This window comes from Oxyura jamaicensis, chromosome 4 (genome assembly GCF_011077185.1).
Source record: "Oxyura jamaicensis isolate SHBP4307 breed ruddy duck chromosome 4, BPBGC_Ojam_1.0, whole genome shotgun sequence".
In the NCBI taxonomy this organism is placed as follows: domain Eukaryota; kingdom Metazoa; phylum Chordata; class Aves; order Anseriformes; family Anatidae; genus Oxyura; species Oxyura jamaicensis.
The window spans coordinates 46,958,736-46,982,885 of record NC_048896.1 but is presented as its reverse complement, the minus strand read 5'-3'; the positions used below and the strand labels follow the sequence as shown (position 1 = coordinate 46,982,885).

General features: G+C 40.0%; 1 protein-coding gene across 6 annotated transcripts in view; it reads left to right on the top strand.

Moving 5' to 3' along the window:
• Positions 1-3,110: 3,110 nt before the first annotated feature.
• Positions 3,111-24,150, top strand: part of BANK1 (B cell scaffold protein with ankyrin repeats 1) — a 138,928-nt gene continuing 117,888 nt past the window's right edge. For 3 of the 6 annotated variants that reach the window (XM_035325069.1, XM_035325066.1, XM_035325065.1), the window contains exons 1-2: positions 3,122-3,276; positions 22,326-22,724. In XM_035325069.1, the coding sequence (XP_035180960.1) occupies positions 3,243-3,276; positions 22,326-22,724 (433 nt within the window). In that variant the 5' untranslated portion in view covers positions 3,122-3,242. Of the gene's footprint in view, positions 3,277-13,325; positions 13,346-22,325; positions 22,725-24,150 lie in introns of those variants that run through there. The other 3 variants (XM_035325067.1, XM_035325070.1, XM_035325068.1) reach the window with 3 other exon arrangements.

The following is a 24,150-nucleotide window of genomic DNA, read 5'->3' as shown; positions in this document are numbered from 1 at the left end:
AACACAGAATATATGCAGCAAGATACACAGGCAATGGACTGAACATCAATTATATCCAAACAAGAAGCCACTATTCCAACAATAGCAGTATATTCACAAAGGGAAAAACAAAAACTGTATTAGGAAGAAATTAGCTGTAAGAAGATTACTGAGTAAGTAAAGCTAAAAAGCATTACAGAAACATAAAATTATCCCCAAATGAGTGTTATAAATCTAGGATGTTTTGAGGGAAGCTTACACTTGAAGTAAATTTAATGAAATTGAAGTTCAAAATTCATATTGAGGGCACCCAGGCAACCTGAACACAACACTTGACATCATGCCAGTGGAATGCTTTTCATGTTTCAGCATGGATTTTTTTTTTTTTTTTTTTGGGGGGGGGGGGGTTGTTTTCCCTCTAAGATAGCTCTGCTTCATGAAAAGTGCTAAACTTACTTAATAATTTAACTAGGTTTTCCTTGCTTAGAAATAGTGACTATTCATACATCTCCAGCATGAATGATAAATTCCTTCACGTTATGATATATACAAAGCATGGCCATTACCAAGTCAAAGAACTGGGGAAATCCAATTCATCTTCTAGACTTGTAGAGAGGTCCACAGGCTTCATAGCAAACTTCACTTGCCAGCAGGAGTCTCAGCTAGAACTGGCATTGGCAGGAATATCCAGTTATATGCACACAGTACCTCTCACCAGAGATAATCTTCATGACTGGGCTGTCTAGAGTTGCAATGAGTCAGAGGCCAGCACCACGCTCCATGTTATCCCCGTTGAGTACATAGTTGTCCTAGGCAGGCCAGAACCATGGTCTCAAAAACTGTGATGGCAGCAACATGGCTCAGAAAAACTCAGCATTCAGACAACACCAACTCGGCACAGTGGCAAAGGCTCAAGCAGGTTTTAAAAGCATAGCCCCAACGTACTCTGTCTATCACCAAGCAGGGGTTAAGGCACCCATTCCCTGCCAAATGGTCTGAATTACACCAAGCAGCCCCTCTGAGAGCTGTACAGTTCTCACAGAAGGCAACTTCTGCATTATGTTCCCTCTCTAACTTCATTTTCTCAGCAACCTTTCCTGGTTGGACTGCTTCCAGCCTTACCCTGATCACCCTACACTTAGCACCATCCTTCTTGTTTCACCCCAGTTGAAACCCCACCTTCCACCCATACCATCACCAGTCTTCACACGTGCAGCCTGCATTGAGTCCAGCGAGGCCTCCACGTGGAGCAGAGCTTCTTGCTTTGGGACTCAGTTGAGGTACTAGTTCTACCTTTCTACAACTAGGTACTAGCTGTACCTTTCTACAACTAGTAAAAGCCTGCCTGTTTTTTGGGTTAAACTCTGAGTACAGCAACTCCTTCCTTTTAGGACTAATTTCCACTGTGCAGGCTTATTTTTTCCTCTCAAAATGGAAATAACTGTACTATTGTAATTCCCTCAGCATTATGTACCCAGTTTTTTAGACTCCCATTGTAGTCATGTTAGTGTATCTACCTATGCACACAAATACTTCATTTCGATATCAGGTATTACTGTAGGAATTAAAACGGGTTTAATCAAGTGTCCATTTTTAATTTTGTTGTTGTTGTTGTTTCATTTTTTATGGTAATGACAGAGTGCCAAGTTCTTCAGTTATTTTTATATTTAAATATACTCACACTTTTTTTTTTTTTTTTTTTAAGAAGTTTTCTTTCTACTGTGATGATCATGGTCACGGCTCAGACTGCTAATATATCCCAACCACATCCACCCTCATCGTCTAACCCACATTTTAGGAGCAGCAAGCAGTGCTGCCTTGGCAAAACACTCAGATACGACATTTCTAAAGGTTTGATCTTTGACATATCTCTTCCTCCATTATCAGATATCTCCTTCCTATTCTTTCTTTTCCCAACTCAAGAGCACTGACACTCTAGTGTTGTATGTCCATAAATACAGTGCTGGAATGCAGTATTACCTAGACACCTGTCACTTAAATTAAACCTGAAGTGAAAAATGAGCAGAAAAGTACAACGGGAAGTATTCCAGGCTCATCCTGATGTACATCTAGCCTGACAGGCCTGAAGTCTGGATTTTTGTTTTGTAAATGTAGCTAGAGGTTTCCTCTATGTGGTAGGCCAGGACAGGCCAGAAGTTCACTGGAAGCATCCACTTGTTATCAAAAGCACACAATGGGAAACAAACAAAATCCGCCAACCAATAATAATAATAAAAAAATCCTACCTGTGTGATGACAGAAACAGCTCACGATGATTCAGTTTTTCAGGTATTTCAGGTAGACCTGGGGACTGCAGCATGCAAAGGCTTTAAAGAAATAGTTCTTAAAGTCCAGCCTCCTGCAGATTTGTGGTTTGTGGTTGATTGCAAACTGTGAAGGTTTTGCTGTGCTGAGGCATCTATAAAGACTGTTCATGGATGTGAATTTTTCTTTCTCTAACTGCTTGAATTCACTCTGCTGTATTTCCTTCAGTTTGGGCTGTGCTGAGCATTTATCTCCTATACTTTGGCCACCCGCATTCCTGAAACCAATACCAAGTAACTTCACCTTTGAAGATCTTTAAAACCTTTGATGAATTTCTCTGAGATCAGCCACTAGGTGTTACAGTTCTGGTGGGGCAGGGGAACGCAGAGGTTCAGATGGGTGAGAAGGACATACCCATGGGTGAAGCGCAGTCGAAGCTTTGCTTTCTTGGAAAAACAATTTTTGTTTGTTTGTTTGTTTTCCTTCCTTTCAGCTTTCCTGTAATCTCATTTTAGAAGCAACTCCTGGTGGGTCTAGCCTTCATTTTAAACTTGAAAGATGCCGTGTTGATCAGTGGTTCCTGACTGAGTCTGAAGGACAGCTCTCTCACAAACTGTTTGTCTCACTTTAGTAATTTTTGATTTTCAAACATCAAAAAGTTAATGTCGTTAATTCAAAGGAGGCGTTCAACCACCCTGGGCCAGAACATCTTCCTAGGGATGGAAAATCTCCATCCTCAGGGCAGTTTCCACGCAAGGTGCTGTCTCCCTAGGGTGACAGAGAGCAGGGGAAGGAGGGAGGTTTCAGCGAGGGTTCCCCTCACGCTCCGGCCGCCGGGGCGGGCTGCGGAGCCCCGCGGTCGGGTGGAGCCTGGGGCGGCCCCACGCTTCCGGGCCGCCGCCGGCGACCTCGGCGGTGGGGGCAGCGCTTTGTGCCCTGAGGGAAAGCGACGGAGCCAGCTAGCCAGCCAGGGAGGGAGCAGAGGCGGCGACGGCGCCATGCGGCCCGCAGGTCGGGGCAGAGACGGCTGGGGTCAGCGCCTGGCGACGGGAGGGCTCGGGGGGCACGAGGCTGCCCCACTGCAGCCGCCATCTTGTGGCCGGGGGGCAAGGGGGGCAGCGTGGGGCTGCCGGGTGAAGCCGCGGGCGTGGGGGGAGAGGGAAGTTGTTTCTTTTTCTGTTCTTTTTCTGTTCTTTTTCTTTTTCTTTTTTCTTTTATTTCACCCGTGCAAAGGAGGGTTTAGCTGTGGGTTTCTCCCAGCATCGTCTGTGAGGGTGTGGGCAGCTGTTGGCAGGGTGTGAAGGTGGCGGCTGTGGTGAGGTTTCTGTGGTACAAGGTGCCGCTCTCCTGGAGGTGCTTGGTGTCTTCGTTTTCCATGTTGTGTTGGCAAGTGGAGAGTCATCCCTGATCTTTCTTGATAAAAGTGGGTGCATAATTGGTACATACCCTGTTAATATGGCTAGTCCCCACCATTTATTTCCCCCTTTGAATATTTCTAGTTATTGATGCTAATTCTATGCACTTTTCCTGACAATTTATTTATTTATTTATTTATTTATTTTGAGGAGGCTGCTCTTAGCACCTCAAGATGATTTTAGATAACTTTTCCTTGAAAATAGTCCTCAGCGCGCCCATTATTGTCTTGCAGTACGTAATGTAGCTTCTCTGAAGAGCGGGAAGTCTAGCACCAAGAAGTTAGGAGATGACAGAATAAATGTTGTATGGGCAACCCTTATTCTGTCCTACATGTATGGCCATGCTGGGATAGAGTCTTAATTAGCTAACAGCATGCTACGTTATTAATTAAAAATTGATTACCCTTTTTCAATCTCTCAGCAGTCACTATAGTACCTAACCTTATAAAGCTGTATGGCAAATACCTGGTATGCCTTACACAGAAATATTAATTTCCTTATTTATGTTTTCAGTGGTTTGTCACATTATCTTTGTGCCTCAAAACTGCTAGCATATATTTTGTCACTCCCTTGGTAGATGGCAGTGTGTTATCATTCCATTTACAAGTGGAAAAAGCTGATAAAAAGATCAAATGATTTACAAATGCCACATGTAAACCAGTGGCAGGCCTGAACAGGAATTAGGAGCCCCTGGCTCCCAGTTCCTGTGTTTGTTCTTCCCAGTCATGTTTCCTTATTCACAGAAATGCTGTGTGCTTACTGCTCCCACTTTCTTCAGATAAATTTGCGAGGCTCAGCAACACTTAAATCAAACCAGCGACAGCAAAGCTGGGCTCTCAGAGGGGAAATGAAAGATGTGTAGCCAGATGCCAGAAGTTTGGCTCAGTTGACTTGCTTGTGGCAGGGAGTTCGGCTTCATCTTTGACTATATTTTATCCTAATTTTATGAATGAGGAATCAAGAAAGAGATCTGAAGGCCTGACTCTGCAAAAGTGACTCAATACTTTGGTTTACCATTCTGGCTCACCTTTTTAAATGAGTGCTTTAAATGTCAAGACAGTTTTTTCAGAGTACCTTATATTTTGTATCATAATATCAAAGTAACCCTATTATTTATCAAGTGCAACGTACAAGTGATATTAGCAGTGCAAGCTGTTGCTACCTAATATGCTTATTATACAGATGAAAACACTAGGGAAGAAAAGTGAAGTGACTTTCCAACCTGTTGTATAATAAGTCAGTTGTAGATAAAAATCAAAATTCAGGACTGCTTTGATTCATACTCAAAGCTGGCTGTAAAATGGATATAGTTGTTTTACTAGGATCTGGCCTTTGATAAATAGGATTTTCTATCTAGACTCTACTTGCAGCATTGCAAGCTTATTTTAAAGAAAAAAGTAGCATGCATGAGCAAAAATACATCTTTAATAGCATTTCTAAATACGCATTTTACTGTCCTAGTTATTAGGCAGTTATTTCCGGGTGGTAATGATCAGTTATATTCTGATAATCACACACACTTTCTTAGTGGTCGCTCTATATAAATGACACTGTAGAATTGTGCATGACCTGGGGATATACAGTTTAAGGTTTGGCTTTTGATGAATAAAGGCAGTCAGATCCTAGGTATGCATGTGAAATTGCTGCAATAATTGCTGAGCAAATACATCAGAACACCACAGAGGCATGGCAGGTTTCCCAGCTGCTTGTAGCCAGTTCCACACATCGACATTGGCCGGGAAACAAGTAGCTGTAGGCTCAGCCAGCAGTGGATATGGTGGACTTCTACTCTGCTGTCATTTGTCTCTTGTTTTTTCATGTATTGCCCTGCACAAGCCTTATTCTCCACCTGGGACCGCCATACATAGACCTCTCTGTTGCAGCTTTATGACAGCACCAAAGCTTTCTTACCACACTGAAAAGACATCTTTTGTTTTTTTCCTGATGGACTTACTGGCTGTGAGGTACAAGTTGCTTTGAGTGGATTGCCCGGGGCTTAGTCCCACTTGAATCTGAAAACTCTTTGGAGTGCACTGTGGATGAGACAGTCTTGTTGCTTGTCAATATTTTGTAGGAAACCCTAGTCTAGATGAACTTCTTCATACAAATTCAGTTGAACATGCTGTACCTACTAGGTACAGGTAAAACATCCGTAATGCCTGATCCTTGATGACACCTGTCTTCACTTGAGATGAGAGGTACTGACAGGATAACTTGCTAGTGGCTGTGTCATGTTTGAGTTACCACTCCCTCCATACTCATGAAAGTGAGTTTCACCACTGAGATCTGCCATTGTGCACTCTTTTTGTACCCTGTATGCATTTCTGTGCCTCCAGCTGTTTCTGGGACAATATTTACATGACAGGTGTTCTGCAAGGGAATCTGGATGGTGAATAAATGCAAATAATATTTGATTTTTGTTTTTCTCAAGAATTAGGAATGGCCTCATTTGTAGTAGCCTTAAAGTTTAAAGGACCTGAACTTTTAGGAACAAAATAGTCCTCAGGCTATGACTTCATTCAAAAATAAAAGGGGTCTAGTGGCAGAGTTTTGAAGGAGATTTAGCAATAATAATGTGAATTATTAACACTAATAATGTCTACATACCCTGTTATTGGCTTGTAGGCAGTAAAGAACATTTTACTTCCTCTAGAAAGCAATAATCACGAGTGCCACAATGCAAACAGCAGCCATAGTTTGTGATGTATATTCCTGGGAGGTCCAGTCATTTCTGGCTATCATGAAGAAAATTAAGTTTCCCTGACCTCTTGTGTAAATTAAAATCAGGCAATTAAAATATGATCTGTAATAAACAGCTAGGTTTTACTAAATGTAAACAGAAGTTGTAGTAGGTTCAAAATAATATTTTAAATATCTGGGTGTGCTGAAACTGCCTTGAAAGCAAGACAGCAATCACAAATATAATCTGAACTTTAAACTGGGGTCTATGGCATGCAATAATTATTGATTATTATTTACTGTCCATTGGCTCCCTGCATAGTAAGAAAGCAAGGCTTTGTGTTAACTCCACAGAGTATAATTAATCTATCACAGGGCTGACACTTAAGTAAACAGGTCTTAAGTACTCCCATTATTACGCTGTTTTTCAGTGTTTCTGTGTGTACAATTAAATTAAGATTTATGTGTTTGATATAGTTCAAGCAGAGGTATAGCTGAGTTTGAGAAGCATGCTTTTGCTTTCACATCAGATGCTTAACAGATGTAAATAACGCGAAACTTTATCCAGATAAAGTAGCTACAGTTTGTGGTTGTGGTTCTCTGCTTCTTGTCTTTGCTCAGCACCCCAAGCTTACATTTTATACAACCCATTGCCAACTGATAACTATTTGTTGTTGCCAAATATTAATTACAACAAATCTACAATAGTATGTACAACTTACTTTAGCAGCATCTTGAAATCACATTTAGAGGTCTTTTGTGAGTTTTCATTTATCATAAGAACTACTCAGAGTTTTTGCCTAACTAGAGCCTGTTTTGCCTGACACCCTTGAGTGATACCCAGCTAGATACTTTCATCAGAGACCAGTCACCCAGGTGTGCTGACTGAGCATTGAGAGAGCATTCAAAACCTGAAGAACACAGTAATGTGTGCTGTGAATAGAACAGGAAAGCAAACTTCATTTTCCTTTCTTCTTGCTCATGAAGACAGTATCAGCATATATGGGAACCATGAGTAAATGGCAAGTATTAAACAAAATGCTATGTTTTTTCAAAAGCTCACAGTGCCAGGTAGTTGCCATTACTTTGGGGAGGTAGGCTTTGTTTGAAAATCTGGGATGGACTGTTCACAGATTTTTTTTAAAATGTCTATGTTTTTAAAGATCCTATTTGTTTGCCTTGCTTGAAATCCTTGATTTCTTTCAAAATGCTTAGGAATTGCTGTCATGCTTTAACTTGGGTGGATTTGTGAGTACTCAGTCTTCTTGAAGTCAGGTGTTGGATGGGTGATGTGGTTACTGAAAATGTGCAGGTCTGCAGTCATCCTAAATGTTAATCGATCATCAGCATGGGAGCTTTTAGGGCAGTATCTATCAACTTGGAGGGAAACAAAGCATTAAACCATAATATATTAATTTCTGTATTGCTATGAGTTGCTTCTGCTGCCTGTTTATGAAATTGACGTGAACTTGGTCCTTAGTGGTATCTTATTTATAAGAGAAATGCTGGAAAATTATTGTTAATGTTCAGGGAGATGCAGAAAATGCATCTGACTTCTGTCGAATCAGACAAAAATTTGTACAAATAAACCTAAGTACAGGTCTCAAACTGTGTCAAGCAAATATAATGCAATTCCGAGAAGGGCAGAAAAAGTCAAGTATTCAGGGTGCTGTAATAATGTGAAAAAAAAGCAGAGGGTATGTCTTTATAGACTGATTCTTTGCTGTGCAGATAGACCCAACCTAAATCTAGAGAAAGAACATGGTAGTTCTAGCAACAGGAGTTCCCTTGGGTGGGATGCTGCACAGGCTTGTGTTTTTTTTTTCTGTGGTTATGGTAGCTCACTCAAACTTACTGTGGGATCTTGATGTTGAATGACTCATTTTAAGACTATGATAATATAAAAATAAAGGGAGTACGATGTCCTAAAATAAATAGCTTGTCTGAGATCACACAGAAGACTAGGAAGGATGTCCAGAATATGAGTGCCTTAATGTTACAAACTCCAAACTCTCACCTCTAAATAAGAAAAAATAGGATAAAGGTGTTGTAATAGCAGTAATAGATTGCTTTTAACTGCAAAATCATTTCAAAGCCTATCCAAGTTTCTGCAGTCTTTTTGAGCATCTGTGCAGAACTGGGCATGGGGCTGGCGTGTAGCATGTGATGCAGGGCTTAGCTTTCCTCTCCAGAGATGCTCTGTGAGGATGCTGAGGTCAGTGGAGATGGCTCCACGAGCACACATTCTAACTTCCCTGGGGCTGACGCAGCAGCATCTTTCTCAAAACAGATCTTAAGAGCAGTGTTTTTTTCTTGGAAAGTGTCTTGAGCGTATCCAGCTCTGTTGCTGTGCTACCCCATGATTTTATTTCTACAGTTCAGATCCGTGTTTATATCGAGTACTGATTCATACAGCAATGTTTCAATGTGGTTATTGATAAGTACAATGTTATTGTTGGGAGGCAAAAACAGAACAAAAAAGTGAGTGAAATAAAATGGGTAAATTGGTAAATTTTCACTGGTTATGTGAATTTTAAATACTCCTTTTGCATTTTAAATACTCCTTTGCATCTGGAAAGTGTGATGTGCATGTATTTGTGCAAAAGTGTGCTTATACTTAAGTGCATCCTTCAGAAAAATGGAATAGGGATTTTTAAGCGTGTATTTAAGGTCTAGGGACAATTTGTGTAAGGCTATGAAGTTGAAATGCAATACCTTTGTCAAATTCCTTATTTTATACCCTTTTCTCTACTGGGAAACTACTGGGAACTGCTTCCAGTGAGTTCCTGAATTTTGTGGATTTTCCAAGCTGAAAAAAGAATCGTAAGTATTTTCTGCTTTTCCATTTGAATGTCTTAGTAGAAGTTGATATTTCTTAATTCCTATAGTTCATAAGAAAACTTCTGCTGCCTTTGAAGTCCATAGCTCCTGGATACGTCTTGCTTTTTTCTTTGCTGTTGTGAAACATGCTCTAGCAGTCTCCAGGTTTTGCACATGACTTCAGGGTAAGGAATTTGGAAGGAGACTATTTTTAGGTCTAAGGTTCTCCATCTTAGTCTATTTAGCAAAAATTCTTAAAATCACTAGGAAAGCATGCATGTCATCAGCTAAGAGACTTTTATGGCTGTCTTGTCTTTCTGCTGAAGTCCTACTGCAGCTTCTGTTCAGTTCACATTCTTGGTGGTTTTGGTTTGGTTTTGGTTTGTTTTCGTTGCTTGGTTGGTTTTTGTTTTCCTTCCCTGGACAATATCAGAGGTGGAAAGGGAAAGAGATGTTCATGGCTGCCCAAGTGTTGCCTTGGTACCAAGTTAAGATGCCACTAGATGATAGTGTAGTCAGACCTAGGAGTGAAGACCTCATCCTAAATCCCGTTTTAGACATATTATATTCACCAGATAAGAGTCTTCTTATAAGAAATAAACATAGCATCCCACTAAAAGATAACACCACCTCCTTTTGCCCCCCAGCCTGACTGAGATGCTGTCAAGGCTCCAACGCATTCAAGTCTCTGTGAGAATACACACAGAGCACTTGGTGCCTTCCTGTACTTCAAGTTTCTCAGTGTGGAAATGTGCCTGTGTTCAGTCTCTTGAACAAAGCAAGCTATTTTCCTGTCAAAATGTAATGAAGTAATGATATTTTCACTTGCCATTGATCATTATACTTTCTTCCAAATAATAAAAACACTGAACAGTACTTTTTTTAAGTTGTTGTCCACAGCACAGGGGGAATGTTAACACATGAGGAATGAATAACTGGAGGTTTTTTTTGTTTGTTTGTTTGTTTGTTTTTTACTGTATTCACTGAAAAGGGTTTTTGTGTGTGTGTGTTTTCTTTCTTTTCTTTAATATAAGATGAGAGGTATGATTGAAATAATGTTATTTATTTTCTAATGGCAGCCTTTGGAAAAACACAGAAAGATGTATTGAATGGTGTTTACAAATTGAACTTCTAAGAAATAGAACAATATATATGTTAAACATATTTTCATATGGTACACCCTCTTATTATTCATCCTTTTCATTTATTCATGAAACATTTACAATTTAAATAACTGAAGTGAAAAACTAATCGTCTGCCTGGAGTGAATCAAACAAGAACAATTTAGAGCAATTTGAGGACGGAAAATAAGAGCCCCCCTCTTAAGTAAAGCTAGTGTATTGGTGAGGGGCTGGGGGGAAGGCTAAATACAGCACAGGCTTCAAAGCAGTTTAATGCTGGAGTGATAGCAGGCAGTAAAAGAAAGCAAGCAGTACTTTTGTCAGAAGCCACATCTGTGCTTCTGGTCCTTGGATTTTAAGATTTGTAATTCAGAAGTCATTGTAGTCGCTTGCTCCTTGATAAGCTGTAAGTTGTGTGAGTGACAGAAATCTGTTTTAATTAACAAACAATATGAACAGCAGAACAGGTATCTTCTGGTTTTGATTAGCTTCCTTTTAACATATGATATATAATGAGAAACTGGTAGATATGCTGTATAAAATCCTTTGTGTAAGTGTCTTATCTAAGGTTTTGTTACTAAGAATTTTTCAAAGTGTGTGCAATAGCATCCAAATCAGCTCTGACTGCTAAGCCTGTAACAGCAGCCAGGAGTATGTGCTTGAGCTACATGTATGGAAAATCCTCAGCGGGTGGCCAATGCAGCTAGCAGCCAAACCCCCCTAGAGCAGTTTGTCCCTTTACAAACTCAGTTTTGCTGAACAATTAAACAAACAACAACAAAAAAAAGGAAAAAAAAAATAAAGGTCCTCTGAGAAATAGCTGATTGATCATCATCATTTTTAAAATACTGTTTCCTTGTTCAAGGGAACTGAAATAAACAACACATGTGATTTGAACCGAGACCTGCATTTACTTCAAAGCGAGTCGCTTAGGCCTTTAAGGAAACCAAATAGACCACACGAGTTTTTTATGAGTTCCTAAATGGTTTTAGCTATGTCCAGAACATCATTTCTAGCAACTTAATCTTAATTTTTAATGCCTGAAGATAATTTACATTTCAAATTTATCTGACTCTTAAATAGTGATTTTAAAAGGTAGAGCTACATGAACAAAACTTAATAAAGATCAAATCAAATAACAAAAAAAGTCTTGATTGGAAAAGATGTTTAATAGTATCTACAAAATCTAATAAAATGCATGAAATTCAATACCCGCCCCCCCCCCCCTTTTTTTTTTTACCTTCTAGTCTGCTACTAGAGCATTTCAGGGACTCTCCAGTTTCTGTAGACCTCTTCCGTGTAAGAATGTAAGGCCAATGCCCAGCTAGTGCATGGCACAGTAGCTCCATTTAATCAGTGAAGCCTTTTTGATACACCCCACAGGAGGGAATTTTTCCAATGATTTTTGATCACAACTGGTTTTAAGGTTATCATACTTGCATTCTGTTTTTGTAACTTTGTAATCTTATCATCAAAACTTCCAGATTTGTTTCCCTCCTTTGCCTTTGTTAATTTTGTTCCCTGTTCAAGATTAACCATTTTAGAGGAGGCCAAATCTAATTTGGGCTTGAATGCATGAAACAGATTCTGCAGTAACTGAATCAGGGGAAAAATGCTGTACGTGAAAGTTTAAGGCAGATCCTACATTTTTCATTTTGGAAAGAAGTGTCGTCTGCTTACAGGGTACATTCAGGACAGATGCATTTTAATTTTCTTGTAGCACTCTTGCCAAATTAGTGTCAGGTGGTTTTCTACAAAAGCTTAAAAACAGCTGTTTCATCGGCAAACTAGCAGCCTATATTTCAATACTGAAGAAGTTTAGAGAATTCATTAAAAAGGCAATCCACATTCCTGGATTTTAGCTTGCAAACAGATCACGTGTACCATAAATTTTGTACTCCCACATGCTACTAAGTCCATACTGTTCATTGTGGATGACGTGTAATCATCATTATTAAATTTGTACACAGTCTCTTCTTTAAATCATGCCTTAACAACAACCTAAAAAGGCAGAACAGTACTCTAAAGCTGTGACAGCAAACTCATTGGATTTAATGTTTCAGAGCCTTAAATGAAAAGCTGATCCTTTTTTATTGGAAATAAAGGGTTGAACGCTAACCATATTTAAGATATTGTAGAAGTAAATTGTACTATTTTATCTCTCATCACAATTGCATCACATATGGCCATTGCAAAATTTAAATTGTATGAAAAAATACACAAACTCTCTTCCAAACAGTTGGTTTTGCTTAGTTATACTGACAAGAGCAAAATTTTAACACCCTAGTAGTTAATATAGTGGTACCGATGATAGTTATGAATCTAAGTCTTTATTAAAGAAGTAGGATTCTTTAGATGAGTGTTTATAAACTTGAATTCCTCTCTTTTAAAAGCCCTATGTTTCCTCAGATTAATATCAAGTTAATGAAAAGTTTCACAAGAGATTTAAAGGATGGTCCTTGTTTTGAAAATTACTCTTGGACACGTTTTCTTCCTGGATAATTCCATTCTTAGTGTACTTTGAAAGCCCTATTCGCTGAATTTTCATGTCATAATAAGCATTTTGTTCTGTCTTTCGTTTGTTTGTAGTCCTAGATAGGCAACTTGGATACCTGCAAGTGAGTCAGATACTGCCCCAGCCAGCTGTCTGTACCAGCTACGACTTCAGTGGAAGTGGCTGTGTTCACAAGCATTGCTTGAGTCGCCTGCTTTGGTACAAGTGTGGGAGTGAGAGCTCAGATGCATGCTCTGCAGCTGCAGGTTTAGCGCTGAGTGGCAGCAACCAAACCAGTGGGCACTCTCAGGCTGTACTGTTGCAGATATCCGTGGTGGTAAGTAGTGCTCCTGACAGAAAGGGAGTTGTAGAGGCCAGTGGTGGGTATTAGGAACCCGAGAGCCACACAGCTTACATTGACAGCAGACTTATTTTGGACTCACTCTAGCCTAGTCCTGTGGCATTAGCAGATAGAGCACATTGGGTGTGATCCTGAAGCATGTGTTCTGCTTTAGGTTAATCTGAGAGGTTTTTGTGCTCCTAGGCCAGTTGGTGAGATGAAGCAAAGCATGGTACGTGATGATAAATCCTAACATAAACTCACTCTAAGCCATAGCTGTTGCTGCAAGTAGCAGTCATCCCTTCACCTTAACTTCAGAGGCTTGGGTTTATCCCATGCTTCATTCTCCTTTGTGTCAACAGACGTGTTTAGGCAACTGTAAGGCAAAGCAGGCTGGGGAATTGATCAGAGTGGTGAATAAGTTGCTGCAATGTGTATAAATAGCTGTGTGGTAGAGATGTGAAGGGCTGCTGCTTTTGGTAGCTGTAAAATTTTGGTGTTCCTTTCTGCAGTTACAGAAGTTATCTGCAGTAAGTGGGAGGTGAAGGATGGTCAGTATAAAATTCAGAGGAGGGAATGTAAGACTGCATGCTTTTTCACATCTGTATTAAGCGTGCAGCCAGGTATTGCTGAACAGCTGGCATGGGAGGTGTGTTAAACTGTTATATTGAGTATTAGATTAGATGATAATGCAGTATCTGTACAAAGAGTGATAGATCTATAACAGCATCAAACTGTTTTAAGATTTTTTTCTAGATATTGAAGAGAAATGTAAAAAATTGGTTATATAGGTAGGTTTTGTATATATAGATTTTACAAAACCATAAGAGGCTCGGTCTTCATAATTGCTTGGTCCTGTCCTGTCCTATCCCTCTCAGCCTTCTGAGTTTTATTATATTTGAACAACACAGACTCTCTGACTGTAATGAGTTATGGTTTAATTTGATCTCAGAAATGGTTCAAGAAGGATTTGTTTTCTCTTCTGTACCTTCTAACTAGGCATGAAAGATAGTGGGCTTGAAAAGCTAAAACTACCAGTGAGGTACTTTTCTACTTTTCTTCCAATTTATGTAATGATGTAGGCAGTTTGCTTGTTTCTATCCAACACTGAGCATGCATGTCAGTGACAGTGAAGTAAGGTGTGCATGTAAGGTATGCAAAATCCACTTACAAGAACCTGAACATGCAGAACTTCCAACTGGTTCGCTTCCAGGAGGCAGCCCACTTGGTCAAAGGCAGCAGTAGATGTGTTAAGTATTGCTGTGAAGGTTGTCCTTTTTTGGGGAGGACCCAAAATCAAGAACTTCCCAACTGGGTCTTATTTTATGACCAGTAAAAATTGAGAACTTGTATTTTGCAAGGGGAAAACACAATTGCATGTGTTAAACATACACTGAGAAGATAAGCTTGCTGGAAAATGTCTTTAGAATCACAAGTAAGCTTTACCAGTACTTGGCATTGCAGTTAATTTTGCTGTACTGTGGAGGAATTGTGCAAAGGCAGGCTTGCACTCATGTGACTGATTCAATTTCATTCTGTCTGATGGGCAGAAATAAAAGTGCTTTGTTATATATCTGGTGTCTAGAATTTTTGTCTTAAGGCAATAGAGGGGAAGCTGAGGGAGGTTTAATATAGAGAAGTCTGCTTTCTATTGAGGTTGTTGCTGAACATATCAGAAGTTGTTTAATTTATCTTGGTCTAACTCACTGTTAGTTTTGTCGGTGCTCATTCTATGAAGCTACTCATTTATGGAATTAATTTCAATTTCACTTCCTTCTGTGTGCATCATTACTATGAATGCTGTTTAAAAGGCCAATAGAAAAGTGTAAAGTGTTTGTCCAACATCAATCAGACATTTGTCTTGGCTTGTGGGTGGTTTGGGGTTGTTTATTAGTTTGTTTGCTTTGTTGCTTGGTGACTGTCCCATTTGTCAGAAAGGGACAAAAGAAATGAGCTGAACCCAGGGGACATTCTCAACTACGGCTCGAAAGCTTAAACATGTTATACATTTAATAGAAACTGCTTCTCACAGCTTATCTAATTTCTGGATGAACACTTACCTAAATGAGATGTGTAAAAATAGATTTAAAACCTGTCTGCAAAAACAGAAGATCAAGCTGTTTGATTTATGGGGTCTTAGGACCCCTCCCTGGATTCTCTGCTGACTTGTGGCAAAGGAAACATGAAGTCTTAGAAACCTAAAGCAATGTGGGCTTTGAGTGCTCTGAGAGAGGTTTTTACCAAGCAGATTTCCTGTGGCAGTGTTAATCTGTGACTTAGGAACTGTTGGGCTAATCTTTGGCTAATTCAATGAATTAGAAAATTCCCCTTTTCTTATTTGGAACTAATTAGAGACAAGGATTTGAAAGAAACAATGGAATCAAGGTGGCAGAGGGAAAAAAAGCAACAGAGGGCAGAAGAAAAAGCAAAGAAATTTAATTTGAATGAGGAGAGTTTAAATGTGACCATTAATCCAAAAATCAGTTGGCGAAGCCAAGGTAGGAACATCTAGAGAGATAAAAGCAATACTGGCAATGGTCAAGAATTAAAATGAATGAAAGGACAACTCTTGGTAGTGGTGGTTGTTTCTGGTAGCAATAGCATCAGTTAAAGCAAACCTGATGCAGCTTGTCCAGCTTTTCATCTAGCCTTAAAGACTTGCTTCACAGCCCCAGAAAAAAGTAGTGCATTAGTTCAGCTCTTTGTACTGCATTATGGTGTATTTTTCTCTTCGTGATTTGTTACTGTCTAAAGCAGTTCTGAGTTACCTGATTACGTTCTGCTAAAACCTACAAATGGTGTGATTTGCTCTCAATGAAGTGCCTATAATGACACAAAATTTTGCCTCAGTGGGACGGTAACAGCGGAGAAGATGTACATTGAAGCAGAGGATTGAGCTCTGCCTTCTACAGCCCACATTCCTGTTAAGTCTCATTCCCTAGAAATGAGAGCACCTGTCCCTCAGGAGATATTCAGCTGTGGATGGACAAGGCTCCCACAGGGGAGGATAAAGCGATAGCCGTTATCCTCACATTCATATTCCCAAGGCATCAGGAGCCTGCCTGGCTCCATGTTCCCACTGCCACTGCAGGGAAGGTCAGAGGAATTTCTTTAGAGAGAAAGCCTGCAAGATCAAGCCAAAGTTTATCCCTTTCAATTTGTAGGAACCATGTTTGCTGTCTTGAGTTTCATTTTACCTACTCCAGGACTCACTGAGCTTAATGAGGAGAGTGATGAAGACAAGAGGCCTGATGTTGTACTGATAGAGCAAGTAGTTGTTCTCACAAACAACTTAGCAATTAGCAGTGGAAGGTGCATAAATGATGGAAACGTTCTTATTGCGCTCTAGTTAAATGGGCATTTGAGAATAGACATGCAGCCACTCTGCTGGCTGATGCAGTGACAGCAGGAGTGTCCCATGCTTTAAGATAATTGCTTTAATTGAAGCAGGTGTGCCACAATACTGCAGCAATTTAGCTATTTTGTGATCTCACTCTAAAGTTTACAAGCAGGCTTTTATAATTTTCATTTCCATTAGTGGAAAGTCTCTGAGAAGCAACATGACTTACTTGAAAACATTTTCCATTATCTGCAAGTATTTCTAAAGTGCTCTGCGCTGTCCTTCCCACGATGGATCCATTTTGGCTTGCTGCAGGGGATTTGCCCTGCAGAATTCCAGCAACCCAGAGCTCAAGGTGCATTCTGAGATGCATTTACTGGATTTGTGTCAGGTGTGCTGACTGGGAAAATCAATGTGTTCAGGATGGGTGAGGGGCAGCTCATTATGCCAAGGCTGCCGATTAGCACTGAATTAAATGGTCTTAGTCTGCTTCCAAACGTTGAATTGCAGGAGTCATTTAGAGTGCTAGGCAAAGTGTTCTTCTGTATTTCCTTATATCGTTTTAAGTGATCAGAGCAAGAGGCATGAAGAGATGAATGGATGCATCTTGGTGAAAAGATTGCATGGAAGCCAAGAGACTAAAGATCTTTTGCTTCTGGAGTCTCATTTGAGCTAGAGCTACTTAGTAGGTATGCTCCTCGTTCCCACCCTATGTGCAGCCCAAATGGAAGTGAGTATTCCTGGGATTCCAAGAAATGTTTTATAAATCACTCTGCAAATCTGGGAGTCTGGACCTCTTATGCTCTTGCTTGTCGTGCTGTATTTTTGTCATTGTGTATGACCCTTGACTATACCCATAGTTTTAGCCTGCATTTTGAAAGGAATGGAGTGGGGAGAGGAGGGGAATCAGAGGAGATGCCTTGGAAGGGGGAAACAAAACTCCTAGGGTTTGAAAAGTGTCTGAAAACCATGGGCTTTAGGCTCTGCAGATGACAAGGGCAAGGTTCCCTGGAATGGGACCTCATGGGAGAGTGTTATGCATTTGCTGTGGGCAACACTCAATTTTGACAGGGAAACTAAAAGCTTGAGAAGCATACAAATCTAGTCAGATAAGTGTGATTGGTATCGAGGCTCTTAAATTTCCCTACCTGGGCCCTTCCTGCCTTTTAAAAAAATGGTCCTTTTTGTGGAAGTTTTTAGTATGGGAAGGGACTCACGGTAATCCTGGGGTGTATAGTGTGCAATTCACAAAGGAATTAAGGATGTCACAGGTGTATTGTTTATGTTGCCCTAATTCTTAATCAATGAAGAAAAGTCAGAATTTTCTCTCTGTGCTATTCTGCTTCCCTTTTGAGGTACAGAGCTCTTCTACATATTTTAACGAGTTTTTACTAATGGACTCATTACGTACTGACAGAAATCATGCACTTCTTTCTCAAATTTCTGTAAGACTGCCATTTAGAAAAAACAGCAACAAACTAAAAAAAGGAACAAAAAACACCTCCCTGTCCCCAGGTGAGGACATCTACTCCAGGAAGAGATAAAAAGGATGAATTTTATTCTTTCTCTAGCAATGGATCCCCTCTTTTCTCAAAATAGTGGTTGAGAATGGGTTCACTTAGATATCAAAAGCTGATGTGGTTGAGGCAAGCGTTGCAGACAGACTTGAATTACTCTTTTGATCAGGTTGACTGTGGTGAACTGCTTGTGTGGTTTTGTGAATTCCTGGCAAGCTGTCTGAACAACCGGGTATGGCTTTCACCAGTACTGCAACTGGAGAGTGTTGTGCTTGGTCTGAGAGCTGTGGGGATGCAACTTTCAGTCAAAGCTTGGGTACGAGTCAATGATCGAGTGACAGTTCCTCTTACCAAAGTATCCTGAGGCAGTAGAGCCAATCTGGGGCTCTAGTGGCTTGTAGAGACAATTTTTAAACCCCAGACTTACTTTTCTGAATCTTGCTCAGTTCTAAGCAAACAGAATCTCTTTCACAAGATTGCAAGACTTTCTTTAGGTTCATACACTGAGGTAGATGTGTAAAAGTAGCCATGAGCTCCAAATCTTTGCTTCCTTTCCTTTGCCTTCCTAACATGTTTAATTCATGGCAAAATTCCATAGGTTTCCTTTCACTTTCCAACTATACTTGCCTTTTTTTTTCCTCACAGAATCTTCCAGGTTGGAAGAAACCTCCAAGATCACCTAGTCCAACCTCTGACCTAACACAAACAAGTCCTCCACTAAACCATATCCCTAAGCTCTACATCTAAACATCTTTTAAAGACCTCCAGGGATGGTGACTCAACCACTTCCCTGGGCAGCCTGTTCCAGTGACTAACAACCCGCTCAGTAAAGAAGTTCTTCCTAATATCCAACCTAAACCTCCCCTGGCGCAACTTTAGCCCATTCCCCCTCGTTCTGTCACCAGGCATGTGGGAGAATAGCCCTCCCCCCTCCCCCCCTCCATGATGTATCTTTCAATTGTTGTTATGAAAAAGCCCTTTTTCTTCCTTGCATGTGTGCAAGTTCTGGATGCCTTTGGTTGCACTAGTCTGCAAAGACACTCTCATCTCTTTTGGTTCTCCTAAAATTCAGCAGGTCTTTTCCAAGAAAGCTGCAGATAGCATGTTTCATGAGATGTGAGGTTTTTGGTCAGCCACACATCAGTAACTAGAGAACAGTTTTGCTTGTCAGAAGAACCTTTTCATGTTATGGATGACTGCATAAAGTCTCTTACTGTTTCTCATTGCTGAACTAATAATACACTTTATTTCTACCTTTGAGTCAGTTTCCAAGTAGGAGTAGTTGAAGCATGGCTTAATTTTGTCAGGATATGATAGTTTCCATTACATTAAGTTGCAAGGGAACAAAATTCATCTCAACTTGCATTATATTCCAAGTGCAGTAGCTTCAAAGAAATATTCAGTGAGAGATGAAAATAATGAAGGGGAAAAACTCTGGTTGAAAAGTTAAGCAGTGTTACTGCGTATTCAGTACAGGGTAGTGCTGCATTAAGGCTAGATTTCAGCTTTTGTTGTTGCACATAAAAATGATAGTGCTTTGAGGATGGAGTTTTGGGTGGGCTGTGATTTTCAGGTAAGTAATATTCAAGCATTTACATTTTAGGAACATTTCTAAAGGCAAAACACTGTGTAATGGGAAAGTTTAAGGCATGTGGAGTAGATTTTAGGTAGGGAACTTTGTAACCATTCTTAGGGTAAGCTCTGACTACATTTAAAATCATGGTAGCATTTTAAAATAGTGATATTTTGCTTTTTTAATACGATTTTGGGGGAGTAGCCTGTAGTTCTTGCATTCCTTAGTATCAAAGGTTGCTCTCAATCTCAAAAGATACCTTGGATAATAACAGGTCAGTGGCCAGAAAAATATTCATGCATATAATTCAAAACAAGCCCTCATTCGGTTTGCTAGGGGAAATTTAATAGCACTAGTTGCAGTTCTCAGACCAATAAGCTTTGTGCCAAACTGCAGGAAAAAATGCCTTGTATGAAGCTTTCCTCAGCAGTATGACTCTTCCCTTTATATAGGTAGAAAAGACAAATGAAATATGGCAGCTGTATTAAAGTTTTATGAGATGTTGTAGAGCCTTTCTTCCATCAAGTGTGGTATTAGATATATTTCACTCTCTTTTATACAAATAAAGCATTCTTTCTCATTTCTCATATAAAAATCAATATTGGTTAAAAGAAGTGCAATTGAGCCTTCAGTAAACATCTTAAAAATCCTTTCTCATTCACACTTAGCTAAGATCAAAGCTGCGGGCTCAGGTGCAGATACAGAATATGGAAAAAGAATTACTTCATCCACTTTTATCATTTCGATGCAACTTCCTCACTTTTATCTTTAGAGTTTCTTGCGTACTCTAGCCCTGTACCATCCATTTGCACAAGGGTGAACTTGATACCTTGGGTGTACTTTCATTATGATTACTATATAATGCCAGCTCTTTACAAATATTTCTGCCCGAGGAGCTGCTCCTCTGCACCCAGCACACAGGGAGCTCTGCAGCTGGGCCTGAAAGCTTGGCTCCAGGAATTCTCTCCTGATCCAGGATCTGGCAGTGCCATTTGGGTGCTCCCAGTCTGCGTGGGGATGTGGTGCAGTCGGGCACCATTCCTCTCATAGGAATACACGGAGAGGACGCAGCCTCTGGGCCCAGGCGGTGCTGTGGCAGATGCCAACAGATGCCACTTCTGCGCAAGCAGGACACTGCGATTCTGGAAGCAATAAAAAAGTTTTTTTTTTTACCCTTTAGCTGGCACATGCTTTCAGCACCCAAGCTTTCTTTTCCCTCCCTGCAATTCCACTTAGCTTTGTCCTTACCCAAGCCCATTATAATAGGAAAATGTAGCTGAGCATGAACTTAAAATGAGACCTTTTAATTTAAAGACTGATCTGCATAACCAAGGTAGTCTCAAGTGAGATTAATGTTTTATTCTCCCCATGTACTATATGAAAGAACTCCAAGCCTGTAATGCAGTTTTGGGTTCCTCAAAAAGCGTTTTGAAAAGCCAGAAGAGTTCACAAAAGTGCAGAAAGAGAGGTCGGAGTTCTACAACGTCCCCTTTTGTAGGGGGAAGTATAATAAGCCCAGTTTGACCTGTAACTAAGGCAAGGCTAAGAGTCTGAAAACCTTAGGGAGAGATTTCTGAGGGCAGATAGCTCTTCAAACTTGCAAGGGGAAAAAAAAAAAAAAAAAAAGATATTCTGTGTTTGTAAGATGCAACTAAGCAAATTTAAATGCAGCATAAGTAGCAAATTCATAAGTCTTCTTCATGGATTAAGCATCCTCCTTAAAGGACCACTACAGTTCTCTTAGAAATTAAGGTCTGAAAATAGAAGTTGGTTGGTGGTTCTACTTCCTGTGGTATCACAGAGTCTGGCCAGACTGAAAGAGCTTTGACTCTGTGAATGTTGTTTCTTCTTCTCAAGCTGGGTAGCAAGCTCCAGAGCTCTTGGCTTTTGCTGCAAGAGTTGAAGAAAACCAAATGAGATTCTGATAACAAATACATTTGCAGCTAAGTGCGGTAAAATCACAAGTCAGTTTCTTATCCTGGTGTCATAAAACACACAATTTTGCTCCAAGTTAGTTGAAGAATACACTAATAGTTATTTCTACCATTAAGTTTTAGCATTTAAGCAGAAAGGGGCATTTTTACCATTGAAAATATAACAGTCACCTTTCTAAATATATTTTGACAAATTTTACACTCAAGTTCAGTCATCCTGGAATGTCATCTGTCCCCATACTGAGCACAGCCGTCTGATTTCCTGGGACAGAAAACTTTTGAAAGGATGAGTATTGACAGGTCTTTAGCAGAGGGTAGCTGCCCTCCAAGCAGTTTCAAGACATAGTGAATGCAGGATGCTTGCTGTGGCATCCCTGGTGTACAAGATCACTGTGAAAGATCACTAACAACTGTCCTAATACTGTGCTGCTAAAATATCCTAAATGGCCCTGTTTCTACTGAAGTCAGATCGATTCTTTACTGCTGCCCATTAAAAGCTAGCCGTTGCATTTTGAATAGCATCACCTGTTCATCAAAAATCCGAGCGAGCTGAGTATGTGAATGCATTCTGCTTTCTACACTCAAATTTCAGTATTTATTCTGAAATACTAGTTGAATCTATTCTAAATGTAAAATATTCTGAGCAGTTTTACTAGCATTTCTGTGGCCAATCTTTCTGCTGTGGTTTAGAAATAAGCAGAGGGTTGTCATTTCAAGCTGATGACCTGTCCTGTTTCTTGAGCATCACAAGTCCTTGGGGGTGGGATAGGAGGGAAATTAACATTCTGGCTTCGGATATTTATAATGGATTTGAAATGATTTTTTTTTTTTAATATTTTCTTCTCTAGAACATATGAAGGATATTCTTGTGATATACGAACAAGAAGCAGAAGAGTGGGCCGTGTATTTAAAATCTCTGTTTGGACACATACTGAATGAAGAAGGAGTCTTGCTCTACAATCTGGAGACTTTGTCTTTCAAGCACCTGGAGTCATTCTCTTTACCCTGCTATAAATGTAAACTGCTGATACTCTCATGTGGACTTCTTAAATGCCTAAATCAAGAGAGATGCTACTTCCTGGAGTATGTTCTTCAGCCTCCAGATAATGTGGTGATTCTCCTCTGTGGGGTGGAGAATTCAGAGGTTCTTTATGAGGTACTGACCTTAGGTGGAAGGAGCAGAGAGATCTCCACTGATCAGGAACCTGAGGAATATCTCTCGATTGTTACTGGAATTATTCAATCAGGTAATTTTAAAATTCAAACATTGTATGATTATTAAGAGTTTTCTATCTGCATCAATACCATTTGAAAGAGAGAAGAGCGAGCATTTGTGTTTTCTCTAGAAATGACGTATTGCAAAAATGTTTTGATGCATTGGTTGTTGAAGTCTTAGTGACTTAAATATTATTCCGTACTGATTTACAGGAGTACTGGCATACATTCAATACAGCTTCAGTTTCACAAGAAAGCAGCTTTGGAAGGCCCAAAATCTGCCAGTGGCACTTGTGAGCATCACTGCTTCATGGTTGAAGAGCTGGCATACACTTGCTTCACTGTTTCCTGGGTTTACAAATCTCAGAAATAGTACAAAACTATGGGCTTCTTTAATCTCTTTCAAAATGCTTTAACCTGATAATGTATGTATATCTCTTCAGGTAAACCTGACAGTGAAAAATGATTACAGGCTAAGACCCATTTACACGGATGGCACAATTTCCAGTGTGGCACACACAAGCTGTAAAAGCAGAAGTTCTCTTCCCCTTTTACAAACTCAAGTAACAAGTCTGTGCTGAAAGGTCTAAAATTGCTGAGTCCGTGTGTGTTTGCACATCCATAGAAGCAACGAAGACAATGTTAAAATTAGCACTTCTGGAATGTAAGAACAATTCTCTGGAGGGTTAGAGGTACTGAAATGGCAAAGTCTGTGTACATTAAGTTTAACCTCTTTGCGCCAGGCTGCACAAATGTTACCAAGCAATAGCTTTAGAAAGATGCATTGCTCACTTTGGAAGGACGATGTAGGCTGCGCATCAGTTTCAGGTACATGTCTGGGTGTTCTCTGTAGTCTATAGGTCTCCTGCCTTCTTTCAGTTCCTGCTGTTTGGGAGTTTTACGTTGAAATGAACCTGTCTCCAGCAGTATTTGTTCATGCAAATGAACAAATGACAATATTATTTTGAATACTGGGGTCGTGACCTATCTGGATGTCCCTGCTGTCTTGTGCTTGAGCAGATACATTTCAGGATGCTGTACAGCTTTCAAACCTGCCCTGAATGTCTCTGCACACACGTGCTGTGATGATATGGTCTGGCTAAACTAAATCTTAGGCTCCTCCTCCCCAACAATCTCTCATTCTAATATTTATTGCTGTTATTTTTTAACCTTGTCCTTGGTATATCTTCTGAGCATCTCTCAAACTTCAGGTTTTGGAGCTACTTACAGCTGCTTGCTATGGTCTCAGGAGGTAATGGTTGAAATTTTTGACTGTGCCTAATATTTAGCTTCAGAGAAGTTCCTTGGCATCTTCTCTGTGAAATGAAAACTGAATCTATACTATCTATGTGTGTGTATAGGAAGCAACTGTGCCCAGGGACAGCCAGTTGACTCATGCACAGGAAATTGCAAACTTTTTCTGAAAAGATAAACAGTTCACTAGAAGACAGATGACAG